The 21129-nt window shown below is 38.2% G+C and overlaps 1 protein-coding gene and 1 long non-coding RNA gene across 3 annotated transcripts; one reads left to right on the top strand and one right to left on the bottom strand.

The window, feature by feature from the left end:
- Nucleotides 1-902: 902 nt before the first annotated feature.
- LOC144239101 (arylamine N-acetyltransferase 1) lies at nt 903-13185 on the top strand. 2 transcript variants are annotated; one of them, XM_077773102.1, is made up of 2 exons: nt 903-957; nt 8661-13185. In XM_077773102.1, exon 2 carries the CDS (start codon nt 8668-8670, stop codon nt 9538-9540), a length of 873 nt encoding a protein of 290 aa, XP_077629228.1. In that variant the 5' UTR covers nt 903-957; nt 8661-8667; the 3' UTR covers nt 9541-13185. The 2 variants fall into 2 exon arrangements, with proteins under 2 accessions (XP_077629228.1, XP_077629229.1); XM_077773103.1 differs by having other exon boundaries at nt 909-953.
- LOC144239102 (uncharacterized) lies at nt 9300-19412 on the bottom strand. Its single transcript, XR_013337310.1, has 3 exons — nt 19239-19412; nt 10115-10207; nt 9300-9386 (listed from the first exon to the last, which is right to left on the bottom strand). It is a non-coding gene; the product is annotated as an uncharacterized LOC144239102 (long non-coding RNA).
- Nucleotides 19413-21129: the final 1717 nt, after the last annotated feature.

The raw sequence follows: 21129 nt of genomic DNA on the forward strand, positions 1-21129 counted from the left end.
GAGAGTTTAATCCCACTGGAGAACACTGGGAGACAGTGTTGTTCATGCCTCAGAGTAATGCCACCCAAGTGGGTAGAACACAGGGATATTTACCCTCCTGTTCCCATCATGCTTTGCTGAGTTGTGGTCCCAGGTATAATAAATTGCACCCATCTATGTCATCTAGCCTGCCCAGCGCAGGCCGAGAGAAAACCATCAGATAAACAGTCCCAATTTTGAGCAGCAGGACACCAGATGCATGAACTACACAATCAGTACCAAAGGAGAGCACAAGGCAACAACTGGGTCATGCAGACAGGCTTTAAAAGATAGAGGGAAATGCATAGGAAATAGCAAAAGTTATAGACCAATATCATTAAGGTAAACTGAAAACACAAGCAGGAAACATACCACATTACACATGTCACACTCATACCACATATGTGCACACGTTTCAGACACACTACACAGTGGCTTTGAGGGCAGTAGCAAATGGGAATGAGGATGGAGGATAGAAGAAAGAAAAATAGAAACCGAGGGGCCTCACAGAACTTGATGAACAAAGGGTGTCATAACCTGAGGATTTAAGACATCCGTCTTCTGCTTCCTCTAGGTTAACACATCTGCTTTTCCTGGACCCCCTCAAAACCCTCACCTTCCACACTGCACACAGGACATTTGGCTTTGGGTTCTGCAAGACCAGGAACTGTGTCAAATACAGCGTAATACCTACCCCTCACAGCTTGTGGCCAGGGCTTATCAGATAATACAGTTCTCCACTCTTTTTAAGTGAATAGACTTGAATCAGAGGTGCACAAGCCCAACCTAAGGCCCCACAACTACATTTCCCAGAGATCTCTGGGTGATTCTAACACAACTCTGGGGGCGGAGCATTTTGGAAAGCCAGGGAGGGCACTTCCTGTACTGGCGCTGGATGTGAGAGGACTGCAGCTTGTTTGTGAGTCCTAGTGGAGGTCGGTAAGTGACTTGTTTGTGCATTGAAATTGGGGCTTCCTCCTATCTTAAATGTGGAGTCCAGAGGACTGGATACCATATACTTGCCTGAATTTCAGGTCCTAAGGTGATTCAGGAAGTTTGGCTAACACATACTTTACATCCTTATGCTATAACTACTATACAGCATATAAGGTCACAGGCTCTTGATTCAAACTGTCTGGGTTATGGTCAAAGCCACACCACAGCCTAGCTGTGAGGACTTAGGCAGGTCACTGCATCTCGAAAGGTCAGTTTGTTCAGTTTGTTCATCAGTAAAATGGAGGTAATAAGAGAGATTAAAAAGTTGTTGTGTGGATTAGAGAAGTGTGTTAGAGGACAGCTAATGTGTATAATGAGTGTTTCAAGGAGCTGGATTTCCCTCTTGGGTAATTGAAGCAGTGATGTCCATGTCCTCTGTCCCCAGCTGGCTTTGGCCCAAAGGGCCCAGTTATTCCTGCAGGCAGTGTGTTCCTATTTCCTGCTCCTCCTGCATTAGCTGATCAGAAATTCTCTAATAATCTCAAATGCCCAGGGAGGCTGGGTTGCATTCTCTGCGATGTTTAAAGGAATTCCTGGGGGAAGTTTCATCCTGTTGGAAAGAGGCTTAGTGGGGAGAGTGCCAGGAGCCATTACGGACAAGTATCAACTCCTTCACTGGTGGCCGACTGAGGACACCACTCCCTGAGCAGAGGTACGGAATTTCATAGGGGAGAGGAACCTGCTGAGGCAGAAAACCCCAGGAGGAAGGGGCCCGATGGACTCTCCACCCTGGACATTGCTCCCATGTTCTGGCATGATTCCCACAACAACAGCATGCCCGCTGGCTCTTTTTTAATAAATTGCTCTTTCTCTTCCGCAGGGCTCTCTTTTCAGTTTCTCAATCACGAAACAGCTGACTCCACCCTCTCTCGACCCAAAGGAAGTTAGCTGTCAACTATTTAGCTGCATCTTGCTCAGAGATCTATTTTGTTTTTTCCTTTATAGACTTAAAAAGTTCAGAGCCAACTTTGAAAATAAGCAGCTTTTACCTTCAAATCTGAATTTCTGCTTCTCCCGAGGACGGCAAAATCAACAAAACAAAACAAAACTCTCAGAACTTCCTGCTTCTTGCGGCTCATTCCAATTGCCTTTAGCTGTACTAACTGTCTTCGATGGGGCTTTTCAGTGTACAGTTCAAGGATGGTCTGTGGACATAGCTTGCCTGGAAACTTCTCCTTTTCCATCTGGAACATTACTGGGCTGGCCACTTGCCTCTGGGAGAGGGCTGGGTACTAGTGTTCTTAGGGTGGGCTTCAGAGCCAAAATAAGACAGGATGGATGGGATGGCAAGGGAAAGGAAAGGAAGGGAAGGGGAGAGGGAAAGAAAACAAAAGCACCTATGAAGAAAAGTCATTCAGGAGCACTCCTTAAAATTCTTCTATTCAACTCGGCATTTCTGTTCCTAGCTACATACCCAAAAGATTTGAAAACAGATACTAAAAACTGTACTTGAACACAAATGTTCATAGTTGTGCTATTCATAATAGCCCAAGGTGGACACAACCCAAATGCTCAAGAAATGAAGAAATAAACAAAAATGGTATATTCATGCTATGGAATATTACTAATTCATAAAAAGGAATGAAGTGTTTTGTTTAAGCAACAAACTTATTTCTTAGAGTTCTGGAGTCTTGGAAGCCGAATCCTGATTTGTACAGTTTATATGTCTATTGACATCCTACTTCCTCTGGCTGTAGGACCCTACCTCCTCAGTCCAGAGGACTGATTTCTTGTTCTATCATCCAAGGCAAAAATTAGGTAGGAAAAAAGCAGAGTGTCTTACGTCTCTTCTAAAGGCACAAATCTCATTCATGAAGCTTCCAGCTTCAAAACCTAGTTATCTTCCAAGGTTCTCCCCATTTCTTAATACTATCATATTGGAGGCTATGTTTTCAATACATTAATTTTGGAGGAGTACCAACATTCAGCTCACAACAAAACTATTGTAGTTCTTTTCTATGTAATAAGCCATTTTGTCCTGTCTCGAACTTAGTAATGTTAAACTACCATCTCTTCCTTCTAATTTAGGGGAATAATCTGAGACACAGAATCAGAAACAAGAAGTTTTTCTGAGACTATGTAGATAGTAGGGGAAAGAGTGAGAATTCTATCACTGGACAGAATTTTCAACTTTGATTGCACTTTAAATTTACCTGCAGAATTTTTATTTTATTTTTATTATTTCCTTTTTTACTGAAGTAGATGTACAATTTTGTATTAGTTTCAGGTATACAACATAGTGATTAAGTATTTATATACATTGTAAAGTTATCACCAATAATTTCACTAGCTGTCACTGTAAAAATCATTACATATTATTAACCATATTCTCTACGTTGTATAGTGTATTCCCATGTCTTACTTATTTTATAACTGAAAGTTGGTACCTTTTAATCCCCTTCTTCTGTTTAGCTCCACACCCCTCTTCTCTGAGAAACCATCAGATTAGCTTTGTATCTATGAATCTGTTTCTGTCTTGTTTTGTTTTGTTTTATAGATTACACATATAAATGAAAGTATATGGTAGTTGTCTGACTTATCTCACTTAGCATAATACCCTATAGATAGATCTGTCCATGTTGTTACAAGGCAAGATTTTATTTTTTTTATGGCTTAGTGATACTCCATTATATATATTTACCATATCTTCTTGATCCATTCCTCTATCAATGGACACTTAGATTCCTTCTATATTTTGACTATTTTAAGTAATCTTGTGATGAGCTTAGGGGGCATATATCTTTTTGAATTAATGTTTCATTTTCTTAAGCTAAATACTCAAAAATATAATTGCTGGGTTGTTTGGTAGTCTTATTATTAATGTTTATGGGAACCATCCTACTGTCTTCCATAGTGAATGTACCAATTTACATTTCCACCAACAGCGCACAAGGATTCTCTGTTCTCCACATTCTCACATTATATAGTTAATAATATGTAATGATTTATGGTTTTCTTTCCTTTTTAAGTAAGCTCTTTGCTCTCTGTGAGGCTTCAATTCATGACCGCAAGATCAAAAGTCATATGTTCTACTGACTGCTTCAGTCAGGCACCTGAACACTTGCTATTTCTTGTCTTTTTTTGATATTAGCCATCCCAACAGTGTAAGGTGATAGATATATCATTGAGGTTTTGAGTTCTATTTCCCTGATGATTAGTGATGTTAAGCATCTTTTCATGTATCTGTTACCCATCTATATGTCTTCTTTGGAAACATGTCTATTCAGGTTCTCTGTCTATTTTTTTTTTTAAGTATATATTTAAATTCTAGTTTGTTAACATGGCAAATTGGTTTTAAGAATTCATTGACTCAATACTTATATATAATGCCCAGTGTGCATCACAACAAGTGCCCTCCTTAATAACCATCACCCATTTACCCCATCCCCCCTCTCATCTCCCTCCATCAATGCTCAGTTTGTTCTCTATGGTTAATTTGTTGCCCTGTATCTCTTTATTCCCCTTCCTCTATGTTCATCTGTTTTGTTTCTTAAAGTCTACATATGAGTGAAATCATATGGTATATGCTTTTCTCTAACTGACTTATTTTGCTTAGCATAATACGCTCTAGCTCCATGCATGCCATTGCAAATGGCAAGATTTAATTCTTTTTGATGGCTGAGAAATATTCCATTGCATATATATGTGCCAAAACTTCTTTATCCATTCATCAGTCAATAGACTTTTGGGCTTTTTCCATAATTTGACTGTTGTTGATAATGCTACCATAAACATTGGGGTACATATGCCCCTTTGAGTCAATTATTTTATATCTTTTGGGTAAATACTTAGTAGTACAATGCTGGGTTATAGGGTAGTTCTATATATTTTTAATTTTTTAAATATTTATTTATTTTTGAGAGAGAGACAGAGTGAGAGTTGGGGAGGGGCAGAGAGAGAGGGAGACACAGAATCTGAAGCAGGATCGAGGATCTTAGCTGTCAGCATAGACCCTGACGCAGGGCTTGAACTCACAGTGAGATCATGTCCTGAGCCGAAGTTGGAAGCTTAATTAACCAACTGAGTCATTTGGGCACCCCAAGAGTAGTTCTATTTTTAACTTTTTTGAGGAAACTCCATACTGTTTTCCAGAGTGGCTGCACCAGTTTTCATTCCTGCCAACAGTTAAGAGTGTTCCCCTTTCTCCAGAGGCAAAGGAAACAAAAGCAAAAATCAGCTATTGAGACTTAATTAAGATAAAAAGATAAAAACCACAGCAAAGGATACAATCAACAAAACTAAAAGACAACAAATGGAATGGGAGAAGATAACTGCAAATGACATATGGGATAAAGAGTTAGTATCTGAAATCTATAAAGAATTTATCAAACTAAACACCCAAAAACTAAATAATCACTAAACATATGGGAAGAAGACATGAATAGACACTTTTCCATATAAGACTCACAGATGGCCAACAACATGAAAAATGCTCAACATCACTTGTCCTCAGGGAAATACAAATTAAAACCACAATGAGATACTGCTCCACACCTGTCAGAATGGCTAAAATAAACAACATAAGAAAAAACAGATGTTGGTGAGGTCCTCTATTTTTTAACTGGATTGCTTATTTTTCATATTGAGCTTGTGAGTTCATTTTATATTTTGTATTTTAGCCCCTTATCAGTTATATCTTTTGTAAAAATCTTCTCCTATTCAGTACATTGTATTTTAATTTTGTTGGTAGTTTTCTTTGCTGTTAAAAGCTTTTTAGTCTGATGTAGTCCCACTTATTTGTTTTTGCTTTTGTTGCCCATGCCTGAAAAGACAGATCTAAAAACACATTGTCCAAGTGCTGACTGTGTATGTTTTCTTGTATTAGTTTCATAGTTTGGGGTCTCACATTCAAGTTATTTTGAGTTTATTTTTGTATATGGTGTAAGAAAGTGGTCCAGTATCATTCTTCTGCACGTGGCTATTTTAAATAATGTTGCTGGAAGCATAAGAGTGCATATATCTTTTCAATTAGTGTTTTTGTTTTCTTTGGGTAAGTACCTAGTAGTGGAATTACTAGATCACATGGTAATTCTATTTTTAATTTTTTGAGAAATCTCAAAGCCTCAATGTTTTCCACAGTGGCTGTACCAGCTTGCATTCTGACCAATGGTGCATGAGGTTTCTCTTTTCCTACTTCCTTGGCAACACTTATTCTTTCTTGTGGTTTTGATTTTAGCCATTCTAACATGTGTGAGGTGAAATCTCATTGTTGTTTTGATCTACATTTCCCTGATGACTAGTGTTTTCATGCATCTATTGGTGATCTTTATGTCTTCTTTGGGAAAATGTCTATTCATATTCAGGTCCTCTGCCCATTTTCTAATTGGATTGTTAGAAAATTGGATTGTCCACTTGTGTTTGATAATGACCTTGTGAATCTTTTACATATTCTGTATATTAACCTCTTATCAGTGATTGATGTCCATGAGCTGACAGAATTGCCACAGATTTATGTATATTAATTTTGTATCCTACAACTTTACTGAGTTCATTTATTACTTCTAATAGTTTTTTTAGGTGGAGTCTTTAGAGTTTTCTATATAAAGTATTGTATTTCCTGCAAATAGTGATAATTTTACTTATCATTTCTACTTTGATGTTTTATATCTTTTCTGATATTGTAGCTAGAACTTCAAATACTATGTTGAATAATAGTGGCAATAGTGGACATTCATCTTGTTCCTGATCTTAGAGGAAAAGCTTTCATCTTTTCACTGTAGATTATGATGTTGGCTGTTATTTTGCATGTATAGTTTTCATTATGTTGAAATATGTTTCCTCTATACCCACTCTGTTGAGAGTTTTTACCATAAACTATTTATTGAATTTTATGAAGTGCTTTTTTTCTGTGTCTATTAAGATGACAATATGTTTTTTACCCTTCTTTTTGTTAATATGATGTATTACTGTTGTTCATTCACGAATGTTGAACAATTCTTGCATCTCTGGAATAAATCCCATTTGATCATGGTGTATGATCTTTTTCATATATTGTTGAATTTGGTTTGCTAAAATTTGAGGATTTTTGTATTTGTGTTCATCAGGAATATTGGCCTGTAATTGTGTGTGTGTGTGGGGGGGGTCTTTCCCTGTTTTTTTTTTAATATGTTTTTTTAATTTATTTCTGAGAGAGAGAGAGAGAGAGAGAGAGACAGCATGAGCAAGGGAGGGTCAGAGAGAGAGAAAGAGAGATACAGAAGCTGAAGTAGGCTCCAGGCTCTGAGCTAGCTGTCAGTACAGAACCCGATGCAGGGCTTGAACCCAGGAACTGTGAGATCATGACCTGAGCAGAAGTCGGACGCTGAACCGACTCAGCCACCCAGGTGCCCCATCTTTCCCTGATTTGGGTATGAGTGTAATATTGGCCTTCTTGAATGATTTTGGAAGCATTCCTCTTCATTATTTTGAAATATTTTCACTAAGATAGGTATTAACTCTTCTTTAAATGTTTAGTAGAATTTACCTTTTAAGACACATGGGCTTTTGTTTGTTGGGAAGTTGCTTGTTTGGTTGGTTTATTTGTTTGTTTTTGTTATTTATTACTGATTCAATTTCATTAATAGTAATGTAGTCTATCATTATCCTTTGTATTTCTGTATTACCGGTTGTAACTTCTCTCCCATTTCTGATTTTACTTATTTGGGCCTTCCTTTTTTCTTGAGATGTCTAGCTAAAGGATTGCCAACTTTTTTTTATCTTTTCAAAGAACCAACTCTTAGTTTCACAGATCTTTTTATTATGATGATGATGATGATGATGTCTCTATTTTCACTGTGATTTTTATTATTTCCTTCTTTCTACTAACTTTAGGCTTTGTTCTTTTTCTAGTTACTTCAGGTATAAGGTTTAATTGTTTGTTTGAGGTTTTTTGTTTGTTTGTTTCTTGGGATAGGCCCATATTGCTATAAATTTCCCTGTTAGAACTATTTTTGCTACATCCCAGAAGTTTTGAACCATTGTGATTCCATTTCCATTTATTCTGAGTTTTATTTTGATTTCCTCTGATATCTTTGTTGACCTATTGGTTGTTTAGTAGCATATTCAATTTACTATCTATGTCATCCCAACCCCCACTAAAATGTAAGATTTCTGTGGGTAAGCAAGCAGCAGATCAGTAGCAAATACACAGTAGGTGTTCAGAAACTATACTGAATGAATTAATAAATCAGTGCACAAATGAATGTAAATCATTGAGTAGGAAACTTTGACTATAATTTTATCTAAAGGGGAAAGTTTGTGGGTCAGGCACCATGGACTTCTTTACATAATTCTCCTGTTTATATTAGGAATTATTTGTAAACCCTATTTTGATACTGATTCAAACCTTGTCTTGTTTATCATGAAGAAAACCATAGGTATGCTATTTATAATTTTGCTCCTCACTTATTCTGAATTTCCAATTTTTCATGTGTAAAATGTGAAAGAAGTGATAATAGTTTTCCTATAAGGTTACTAAGTCTACTAAGTGAATTTATATGTATCAAAGTAATTTATACAATAAAAGCACTAAACAAAGGACTTATGATTATGGATGTTTATAACCACTAATTTCATTTACATATTAAAATACATTATAATTAAGCTAATCAAAGAAATTCAAATGTAAAAGAAATATATTTGTTTCTCTTTTGTTGTTCTTCCCTTAGGGGTATCATGAACATTGAAGCATATTTTGAAAGAATTGGTTATAAGAATTCTAGGAACAAACTGGACTTGGAAACTTTAACTGACATTCTTCAGCACCAGATCCGAGCCATTCCTTTTGAGAACCTTAACATCCATTGTGGGGAAAGCATGGAATTGGGCTTGAAGGCCATTTTTGAGCAAGTTGTTAGGAGGAACCGTGGTGGATGGTGTCTCCAGGTCAATCATCTTCTGTACTGGGCTCTGACCACAATTGGTTTTGAGACCACAATGTTGGGGGGTTATGTGTACAATACTCCAGCTAACAAATATAGCAATGCTATGATTCACCTCCTGCTGAAGGTGACTATTGATGGTAAGAATTACATAGTGGATGCTGGCTTTGGACGTTCTTACCAGATGTGGCAACCTCTGGAGTTAATTTCTGGGAAGGATCAGCTTCAAGTACCTTGCATCTTCCGCCTGACCGAAGAGAGAGGAATCTGGTATCTGGACCAAATAAGAAGAGAGCAATGCATTGCAAATGAAGAATTTCTTAATTCTGATCTCCTGGAAAAAAATAAATACCGAAAAATATACTCCTTTACTCTTGAACCTCGAACAATTGAAGATTTTGAGTCTGTGAATACATACCTTCAGATATCGCCAACATCTGTGTTTGCAAGCAAGTCATTCTGTTCCTTGCAGACACTTGAAGGGGTTCACTGTTTAGTAGGTTGGACCCTTACCTATAGGAAATTCAATTATAAGGACAATATGGATTTGGTAGAGTTTAAGATCCTGAATGAAGAAGAAATAGAACAAAAACTAAAAAATACATTTAATATTTCCTTGGAGAGAAAGTTTGTGCCCAAACATGGTGATCTATTTTTTACCATTTAGAGTAAGGGGTAGAAATGGTCTTCAGTGTTACTTTGTGTACTGAAACCTTTTGTTATGAAAAAATTAAACATATATGAGACAACAAAATAGTAAGTGCTCACGTATTTATCACCCAATTTGTTCTCTATCAATTACCATATTTCCTCAATTGCTTGTACAATGTATTAAAGAAAAGCTCACTCTTAAAGATGTCAGCATTTATATTCAGATAACATTTCAAGGAAACATAATCAGAAACTTTTCAAAATTAATAATAGTAAAGGCACTTTAAGGATGGCTTATGCTTTTATTGGGTGAAAAAGGTGATTTGTGCTAGAAAATCTTCCATATTGGTTTGTGAAAATGAATGAAAGAAACCTCATTTAAAATAGAGTTGGGAAGCCAGAATGGGGAGCTTTTATTCCCTACCACTTGTCATCAATTGCAGTCCCCAACAGAAAGATGTGTATCTTGCCTTCCCAATAAGAAGAAGCTTACTTTACTTCTCCAACAACAGTAAGGAAGAATTTTTCTTTGCCCCTCAACAAGCTCAGCCAATAATACCACGACTCAGCCAATGAGAAATTGTCACTACCTTGAGTTCTTGCTTTCCTCCAATGCTTTCTCTTTATTCAAAGCAGTACTTCAGGCACCCCCAATTGCATTTTAAACACTAACAACAGAATATCTGAAAAAGAAATGCACAATAACATCAAAACAATAAAATACTTAGGAATAAATTTAACCACAAGGGTTAAAGATCTATACATCTGAAAACTAAAAGACAGTAATGAAAAAATTAAAGAAGACACACATGAAAAATAAAGAACACACAAATAAAAAGAAAGATAAACACCATTTACGGATCACAAGTATTAACACTGTTAAAATATTCATACTGCTCATGGTCATCTATAGAGGCAATATCAAAAATCCTATCAAAATTTTGGTGACATTTTACACAAAAACAGAACAATCCTAAAAAGTGTATGGAACTACAAAAGACCTTGAGTAGCAAAATCAATCTTGGGAAAGAAGAACAATGGTAAGAAAGAAAGAGAGAGAGAGAGAAAGAAAGAAACAAAGAAACAAAGGAAGGAAAGAAGGAAGGAAGGAAGAAAGAAGCCAGAGGCATCATACTTCTGATTTAAAACCATACTATAAAGCTGTAATAAACAAAACAGTCTAATACTTGCATAAAATCAAACCTGTAGACCAATGGAACAGAATCAAGAGTTAAGAAATAAACCCACATAAGGTTGCCTGGGTGGCTCCGTCGGTTAACCGTCCGACTTCGGCTCAGGTCATGATCTCACGGTTCGTGGGTTCGAGCCCCATGTCAGGCTCTGTGCTGACAGCTAGCTTGGAGCCTGGAGCCTACTTCTGACTCTGTATCTCTCTCTCTCTCTCTCTCTGAGCCTCCCCTTTCTCTGAAATAAATAAAACATTAAAAGTTAAAAAAAAGAAATAAGCCCACACATATAAGGTCAACTAGTATTTAACAAGAGAACCAAGAATACTAATATGGAAAGAATAGTGTTATGATGGGAAAACTGGATAGTCACATGCAGGAAGGAGGGAAGGAAGGACAAAGGAAAGAGAGAAAAAGGAAGAAAGAAAGAAAGGAAGAAATTGCACTTATCTTACAGTACTCACAAAAATTAACTCCAAATAGATTAAGAACTTAAAGACCTGAAACCATAAAACTACAGAAAGAAAACTCAGGGGAAAGCTCTGTGACATTAGTATTGGACATGACATCAAAAGCAAAAGCAACAAAAGCAAAAACCAATAAGTGGAGCATATCAAACTGAAAAGCTTCTGCACAACAAAAGAAAACTCCACAATAAGTAAATGTAACCTACAGATTAGGTAAAACTATTTGCATACCATATATCTGATATGGGATTATATACAAACATTTAAGGATCTTATAAAATACGATAGCAAAAGAAAATCAAATTAATAAAAAAGCAGAGGACTTTAATAAACATTTCTTCAAAGAAATAGACAAACAAGTATTTGAAAAGGTGCTCAATATCACTAATCATCAGGGAAACGCAAACCAAAGCTGTAATGGCAAATCATTGCACACTATTAGAATCACTGTTAGCAAAAAGACAAGAGATAGAAAAAGCTTATGAGGATGTAGAGAAAAGGCAGCTCTGATATAATATTGGTGAAACTGTAAATTTGTATTACCAGCATGGAAAACAGGATGGAGGTTTTCTTAAAAATTAGTAACAAAACTACCATATGATCCAGGAATCCCGTTTCTGGGTATACGTCTAAAGACAATGAAATAACTAAAACTCCCATGTTCATCGCAATATTACTCATAATATGCAAGAAATGGAAACAACCTGTCTATCAACAAATGAATAGATAAATAAAGCATGATATATATTATTCAGTGAAATATTATTCAGCGCTAAAAAAGGAATCTTAACATTTTCATTAATATGGATGGACTTTGAGGGTATTATATAAAGTGAAATAAGTCAGAGAAAGACAAGTATTCTATCATCTCAGTTATATATGAAATTTCAAAACATTGAGTTCATAGAAACAGGCAATAGAATGGTGATTGCCAGTAGCTGAGATTTAGAGGGAAATGAATAGATGTTGGTCAAAGGATACAAACTCAGGGATGCCTTGGGTGGCTCAGTCAGTTAAGTGTCCAGTTTCAGATCAGGTCATGATCTCATGGTTTGTGAGTTCAAGCCCCGCGTTGAGTTCTGTGCTGACAGCTCAGAGCCTGGAGTCTGCTAGATTCTGTGTGTCCCTCTCTCTCTGCACCTCCCTAGTTCCCACTCTCTCTCAAAAATAAGTGAACATTAAAAATCTTATTTTAAAAAAGGATGCAAACTCAGTTATATTCTGGAGATTATACAACATGGTGACAACATTTAAGAATTTGTATTGTATTTTAAGTTGCTATAAGAGTAGAGCTAATATTCTCACCATAACAGCAACATAACAGTGCCAGCAACAAAATGGTGATTATATAAGGCAAAGGGTGTGTTACCTAATCTTATTGTTACAAACCTTTCACAATATAGGTGTGTATGAAATCATTACATTGTATGCCTTAAACTTACACAACATTATGTCAATTATATCTTAACAAAACTGGGGGAAAAAAGATGCAAAACATCTCCACTCGTCATGGCTGCCTTCTAGGAAGGGAGAGAGCAGGCATAGAAGAAAAGTCTTCAGGGGAGGCTGGACGACTCAGTCTGTTAAGCATCTGACTTCAGCTCAGGTCATGATCTCGCAGTTTGTGAGTTTGAGACCCACATGGCGCTCTGTGCTGACAGCTTGTAGCCTGAAGCCTGTTTCTGATTCTGTGTATTCCAATCTCTCTACCATTCCACTATTCTCTCTCTCTCTCAAAAATAAATAAACCTTAAAAAAGAAAAGAAAAAAAATGTCTTCTTAGATAAATGGTACTAAAGAAACTTCCAAGAAGCTCTGGCCTTTTATTAGCTGACAGAGAAGAAATAAGGACCTGATATTAGGTGGTAGTAGTGGGGTATAACAGAGAGGAATGTGACAGAGATTAAAGATACAGGGTGCCTGAGTGGCTCAGTCAGTAAGCATCTGACTTCGGCTCAAGTCATGATCTCACAGTTCATGAGTTCGAGCTCTGCATCAGGCTCTGTGCTGACAGCTGGGAGCCTGGAGCCTGCTTCAGCTTCTGTGTCTCCTTTCTCTCTCTGCCCCTTCCCTACTCAGTCTGTGTCTCTTTCTCTCAAAAATAAATAAAAAATCTTAAAAGTTGTTTAAAAAGTAAAGAGGTAAAGACTTTATTTGATGTGTGAGATAAGGAGGAAAAATCATGCAAGGACTCTGGGATTTGTAATGTATCACCACCTTGCAATGGGGCCTTGTGAGGTGGGATAGGTGAGATGGGAATGTGAATGAAGAACATCTTGCCAGGAAAGGGGCTACATTTCGTTTTGGACAGGGAGGAAAAAGGCAGTGGAATGAAAACCAAGGTAATTCTAATAGGATAATCAGCTCCAAAATCATAAGAGAGTTGGCTTGCAAACCATAAGCAGGTTGTCCTAGCACACTGTTTCGCTGAGAACAGAGGAACTTGAAAAGATGAAATCCACTAAAAAGGAACCAGCATATGAGGCAACTGGGTGGCTCAGTCGGTTGGGCACCCAACTTCGGCTCAGGTCATGATCTCAGTTCATGAGTTAAAGCCCTGCACTGGGGTCTGTGCTGACAGCTTGGAGCCTGGAGTTTGCTTCAGTTTCTGTGTCTCCCTCTCTCTCTGTCCCTTCCCCACTCATGCTCCACTTGTCTTTCAAAAATGAATAAAGATTTTTAAAAATAAAATAAAATAAAGGAGCCAGTGTAAGTGGCTGTCATTGCAACATGTAGTCTTAGAAAGTGCTAGGTAGATACATTTCCATCTCCTTTTCCCATCCCTTAATCAAATCCTCCCCCACCTGAAAAATTGGAGACACTGGCGCTGAAGCGTGGCCTGAACAACCTTCAGTACCTATTGCTCTCATCCACATGCTGCTACCAACAGACTGAGGGAGAAATGGGTATATGCATTTGATAAGTAGTGGATGAGAGTTAGTTTAATGGAGGAAAATGGAAAGAATAATGGTTTTGAAAGGGACCAGTCATAAAACACATTTTTGCCTGAATCCAGCCCCTTAACAATAAAATGGATTTGCCTTTGCAGATTGCCTACTCTAGGAATCACTTAACAAGAACTTTTCTTAGTTCCCCAGAATATTTTCACCTTTGTTGTATTCATAAAAATATAGAAAACATGAAGAAGACAGGAAGGAATTGTGGACACAATTAGGTTCAACTCCCTCATTTTGCAAATGCATAAAATATATAAAGAACTTTGTATTCAGGAATCTACAAGTCACAGACAAGCTAGTGATGTATTGAGACTTTGAAACTCTTTCTGCTGTTTGATCCATTCTATTCCAGAGCCAGGCATGAATTCTTTCTCTAAGCAGATAAAGGGTTAAATGGATTCTGAGCTCAACCAATGAAGACACATTGCAATTGAACTGTATGTTCGACCACATAGACAGATATAAAATATTCTATCCAACAACAGAATATACATTCTTTTTATGTGCAAACAGATTATCTTCCAAGATAGGTCATATAATAGGACAGAAGACATATCTTAGTAAATTTAAGATTAAAATCATACCAACTATCTTTCTGACCACAATGGTCTGAACTACAAATCAAAGAGAGAAAATCTGGAAAACCAAAAAATATGTGGAAACTAAACAATACACTTCCGAACGATCAATGGGTCAAAGAAGAAATTGAAAAGGAAATTTAAAAATTACATAAAAACAAATAAAAATGGGAATAAAAATAGTTCTGAAAGGAAAGTTTATAGCAACACATGCATGTATTAAGAAACCAGAAATATCTCAAATAAACAACTTAACTTTACACCTCAAGGAACTAGAAAAGAAGAACAAATTAAGACCAAAGTTCTCAGGATGGAGAAAATAATCAGAGCAGAAATAAATGAAATAGAGGCCAGAAAAAGTCAACAAAATCAAGAGTTGAGTTTTTTTTGAAAAAATAAAATTGCTTGGTTAATTAGGGGAAACAAGACAAGACTCAAGTCAATAAAATTAGAAATGAAAAAGGAGACATTAAAACTGATAACACTAAACTTCATGGAATCGTAAGAGACTATAATGAACAATTAATGCCCAGAAATTAGATAACTTAGAAAAAATGGATAGCTTCTTAGAAACATGCAACCTATCAAGACTGAGATAAAAAGTACAAAATCTGAACAGACCAATAATGAGTGAAGAGATTGAGTCAGTAATCAAAAATGTCACAACAGAGAAAACTCCAAGACCATGTGGCTTTAATGAAAAATTCTACCAAATATTTGAATAAGAATTAGCAAGGGCACCTGAATGGCTCAGTCAGTTAAGCATCTGACTCTTGATTTTGGCCTGGGTCAGGATCTCATTCACACTTTGAGCCTTGTGTGGAGCTCTGTGTTGACAGCATGGAGCCTGTTTGGGACTCTTTGTCGCATTTTCTCTTTGCCCCTCCCCCACTTGCTCTCTTTCAAAAATAAAATAACCTTAAAAATTAAAAAAAATAAAAAAGAATTAGCAATAATCTTCAAACTTCTCCAAATTATTGGAGTGAGGGAAAAACTTCTAAACTCATTTGATGAGGCCAGAATTATCCTGATACCAAAGCCAGATACAAGAAAAGAAATCCATAAATCAATAAACCTGCTATAGAGATGCAGCAATTCTCAACAAAATATTAGCAAACTGAATAAAATAACACACTAAAAGGATTATACATCACAACTAAGTAGAATTATCCCTGAAATGTGAGGACAATTCAACATATACATTCAATATGGGAATAGAGCAGAGGGGAGGTGAGATGACTACACAGCAGCAAGACTCTGAGCTTGCCTCATCTTTCAAACACACCTAGATAACCATCACGTTATTCTGAATACAAAGGAAATCGATCTGAAGACTGAAAGACAGAATGCTCAGTAGAGGAAAAGAAGAGGCCACATTGAGGAAGGTGGGAAGTTTGGACATGTGGTTTGGGACAGAAATGCGTCGTGGTTGCTGTAGAGGGGAGGAAGCCCTGGTCATGGAGAAAGGTGAGACAGAGGGAAGCACACAGGGATGTGCATAAGGAAAACATCTTCCCAAAGCAATTAGCTGGGAAAATGAGAGGGGCCGATTTTCCGAAGTTTTTGCAACCACTTAAAGGCTGGAGATTTAGAAGTCCACGGGCTTGGCTGAGATAGAGCCCTGAGGGTACTACCTTACTTCTGGAGAGAAGGCTGGCAAGCAGCCCCAGGACAGACTGTGTGATCTGAGGATGGCCTAAGGTGCAGAGGGAGAGGCTGTCCACTTCTATTGGAGTACATCTGTGAGAGATGACATGCCCAGAGATGCCTTTCAGGGGACGAAAGAGCTAGTGGCAACATTTCCTTCCCCAGCCCCTCAGCGTAGGCACAGAGACACCTGCTGAGGGTGGCTAAATCAGACCCTGACTGTTAAGCCTGTTTTGCTCCAAATCCCTGTGCACTTTGGCACACCTGCTCTTCTCAGTCAAACCTGGATCAATCCCAGGATGGCAAGACCCTCCACCAGAAACCCAGTGAACGTCCTTCCCACATGAGGTCTCTAAAGTTTTTCAAACTCAGAAGACTTGTTGGGATAGATCCAAAGTGCAGTGCACTGCTCCATGCAAGGAAGCAACCTAGAGACAGACATTGTGAAAAGAGCAATCTGAAAGATGCCTGGGATGCACAAATGGAAATTATTCTAACTTCTGGGAGCGCTTCCTTGAGAGCAGCAGGCACTGGGTTCCCTCTACTGGGACATAGGAGCTGGCTGGTGCCATTTCCCTGCCCCACCCCTCAGCATGAACCGACTTGAGTACACAACACAGAGTCAACACTAGCTGCCTAACCTGTTTATGCCTAGTCCCACCCCTGTGCCCTATGCTGATAGTGCATTTCTTAGGCAAGTGTACCTAACAACCAGTACAGAGGGTTCCTTCCTGAGAAAACCAGTGGAAACCTCTGTATGCGCCACGACTACTGACCACAGAGTTCTGCAAGGCTTCGGTTCTAATGGAAGTTGAATCAGACCTTCACGAGGTGCCCAAGATATCCTGAGGTTCCTGCACCTGCCAGGAAGTGACCTTCTTTCCTCACCTGTGGAGGCCGCTGGGAACTCTGTAAGCAAGGTATCAGGCCAACATTTCCAAAAGGCTTCATGGCTCCATGTATAAAGTCAACCTTAGTTCCTTAGAGTTATCTGGTCATATCTGAGTCTATGCATGACTCTCAAATACGACATTCCAATCAAAGCCTTGGTAAAATAACCAGTACTCCCAATGGTGTCCTGTTACAAGATGAACATATTTTTATCAAACTTATGCAAGCAATTGTAATTGCCATAAAAGAAAGAATACTCACTGAGAGTTTTGAATTTCAGAGGACTTAGGTAGAGAGAAAAGATAAATGCCTCAGTTTACAAAAGAATACTTTATGACATTTCTGTACATCATAGATATTTTAAGAAAAAGTTTTCTTAATCTGGATAAGCAAACATTAGAGAACCAGCAATATTTTCAACAAGAGTCACAAAACTACAATCTTCCTCAGTTTATTTAGTCCCAAGTTTCTAGTTCTTCTTCAGTTTAAATGCAGCTTTTTAGCTCTGGAAATTCTTACCCATTTTAGTATTAATCTTAAAGCTGCCAATTACCTATATTCATTTCAAAAGTCCTTTTTATAAATCTCTTTGAAGAAGAAACATGTTTTGTGAGAGAATAAGAACAGTTATAAATGGTAAAATCTCAGAAACGAACATTGTTAAATATCTGATGAGAGTTCACTGTGATGTAATTGACAAAGACAGTTATTTCTGTGACACATAACATTTCAAGTAATCAGAATATTATGTGATAACCATATACCAAAACTTTCAAACTTTAGGAATTACATATATATTTGGGCAGTTGCTGCAGTTACTCATGCAGTACAACCTAAGGTCTACCATTGTATAATAATGCTTTTCCAAGTAACTTAGTATTCAAAAAAAAAGGGCCAAATTGGTCAAAAGACTTAATCCTAGGAAGTTTGTTTAAAAAAAAAAAAAACTTAGGAAGTTATAAAGCACATCCTAAATACAAATCTTAAAACTTTATTTAACCAAAGTGACAATAAAAGATCCTAAGGGTGAATGTATAGCACTATATAGTTGCTAGCGAAACCTAGCGCCTTTATCATTGAGAAGTTTTAACTAAGCAATCAAAGGCCTGATAAAGAAACCTAAAGCTTTGGTTTTTTTGGCAGACAAAAGAGAAAACTTTTGTTTACATTGTCTTATCAAGAGCAGGTTAACGATCCAAGAAAACCTGTCTTTTGAACAGAGAGAAAAGCAGAGTTTTAATCTTATACCGCTGTGTTTTTAAAATTCCATTTATCTTAACCTTAGTCCATCCTAAGCACACATAAAATTCCTGTCCAAAGAACCTTCTACAACTTTCCTTTGCTTTAACCTTTGCCCAAATCATTTCTTTCTAAACAACCAGTCTCATTTAGGACAAAATAACTTTCTTTTACCCTCAACAAAGATGTATTTCCAATCCTTATATCTTTCTTATATATCTCCCATTTTCCTATATACAGGGTTGCTTTCCTTATTTCCAACAGTCTTAAGTACACTTAGCAGAATTTTAACTCTTAGGAAACCTTAGTCTCTAATTGAGGACTTAGTAACCAACTGAGAGGTGTTTACACCAGAATTTTTTAGATGGTAAATTTAGGAACCAATTAAGCATAAACCAGATTTTTCAATGGGTCCAAATAGTCTTACTCTTTCTACAATAGAAGTTGAAAACTCAAACTCATATTCAGTAATCATGCATTCTACTTGGAAAAGACCTAGATGTCCATGAAGTGCATTTTGTTCTTTGACCTCGAGGGTGGGAGGAGGCGCCAATGCGCCTGAGGCACTGAGGAGTCAGTTATGCAGGCTGCCCCACCCCATCCCCCCACGTGGAGCAGAAAAGGAGTGGGGGAAGGGAGGGCACAAGAGGAGAGATGCCCGCAGAAGGCAGAGAAAGAGAATTGCCAGTTTTAAGTTTTGTGAGCTCAGACAGAGGAGCAAACTTCAGGTTTCTTTTTTTTACTTTACCAGTAGAATTTAGGCAATCCATGTCAGTCTTGAGAAGACAAGGAATTTCCCCGAAACAAAAGGAGTTTTGGCTGCTTGGGAATATTCCTTAAAAGTCCCCGTTCCGAAGTAGACCAGCCATAGTTGGCTCTAATTACAGCCGTTAACCTGGGAAATGAATGAGAAGCCCTCACATCTACTAGGCAGAGGAACAGAGAGAGTTAACATCCTCTTCAGTCTGATTTTATCTCATCCAGACCAATAAGGTCTCCTTATTGGGTTTCTCCCGATATTGGCTGGGTTTGGCTGGTTTGGTGGGCCCTTTCCAATTCAGGCATTCATTCCCATGAGGTGGTGTCACAAAGACAGACAAAGAGGTAGGGGTGCCCCCTCTAATTGAGGAGACCAGTCAGATGCCAGTCTGGCTGCGTCCCAAAGGAACTTAGGTGACGCTTAGCCGTAGCAGTCTCAGCTTTGTGACTTACGACTGGGAACTATTCCAAAGCCACCATAGTCTGTATGCCGTTCACTACAGTGAAACAGGATGAACGTCAGAAAGACCACCAAACGCCGAATAGAAGCGAGGCGGCAAGATTTTATTTACGGTCGGGCCAAACCTGATCTCCTGATCTCATGGAGAAATGCAGAGAATGGCTCCGAACAAAGGTAGCAGTGAGCTTATATGGATCTCAGCAAGGCAGAATATGTCATTATTTAGTTAACCAATTACATGTTACAGCATACCATGGTAACCAATTGCATTGTGACACTCAGGTATTAGCTTTGGCAGAGACCTATCAATTTTAAGTTCTTTGTCTTGAAATGACCAACTGTAATTAGACATTTGAGAAGCCCTGGGGTAGTGACTACGTGACAGACCACCAGGGTACAATGATGACATGGTGTTCTGTAACCTTGTGTACAGGGTGTGGGTGTGGTCAACCGGAACAGGGAAGTACACGCTTGCCAAGCGGATTTACAGAAGCAGAAAGAGCATGTCAGTATTTAACCATGCTTGAGGTTAACCTATAATACACGGAATCGCAGACAGGCCCGCTCAGACTCCATAGGCTTTTGGGGACCTTAAGGGTGCCAACCCATGGAGCCACAGAATCAAGCCCGGCAGGCAAGCTGACCGAGTCGCACAGTCACACTCACATACACACCAGAGGTTATTACATTCCCTCTCACAGAATTCTTACGGATAAGACTAAAAACAATGACAATGACAACAGGACAAAACAGATACAGACGTGGCCATAAAACAGGTTTACAGGTTTACTGAACGGCCTAACTGACGTCTCGGTGCGCCCCAGAGGCGGGGAGTAGCTGCGTCCAGCCTTCCACTTAATCCCCCAGACAGAAGCACGTGTGCATTTAGAATTTAGATGATAAACTGCCTTACCTCCGGAGGTTTAGAAAGCTGACTCCCACATGTTAACTGGGGCTGTTTTCGGGGTGGCAGGAAAGACAGAGTTTCCCTGGGTCCCAGGACGTCTTCAGGAGCCAGGGAGGATGCAGGCGAATGAGACAGGAATTTGGAGGTCTGGGGTCTCCATAATTTCTCTGGGGCCTCCAAAATGCTATGCCGAGAGACAGAGATGAACCGAGACCACTGAAGCCGAATTAAGGAAATCTTTATTACCGGCCAGGACCGCACAGGGTTATCACAGAACTCTAAATGTGCAGCCCGTAATCTATTTAAGTTAAAGGTTGTCATGGGCCTGTCTAACGGGTTTAAGGGCCTGGTCAACAAACGTTTGGCAAAGAGTAGGGCTATTTTTCATACCCTGAGGCAAGACTTTCCATTGATAGCTCTATTATGGTTGTTTAATATTTTCAGAAGGCAGCTGATGGCAATTCTGACAATCCTTTTTATATAAGAGGACGTTAAAGAAACAATCCTGTAAAT

The sequence above is a fragment of the Crocuta crocuta genome, unplaced genomic scaffold, assembly GCF_008692635.1.
Source record: "Crocuta crocuta isolate KB4526 unplaced genomic scaffold, BGI_CrCroc_1.0 scaffold177, whole genome shotgun sequence".
Taxonomy (NCBI): domain Eukaryota; kingdom Metazoa; phylum Chordata; class Mammalia; order Carnivora; family Hyaenidae; genus Crocuta; species Crocuta crocuta.

What these genes read in the sequence shown, in the direction of transcription:
- LOC144239101 (XM_077773102.1), top strand. Translation starts at nt 8,668, where the DNA reads ATGAACATTGAAGCATATTTTGAAAGAATTGGTTATAAGAATTCTAGG.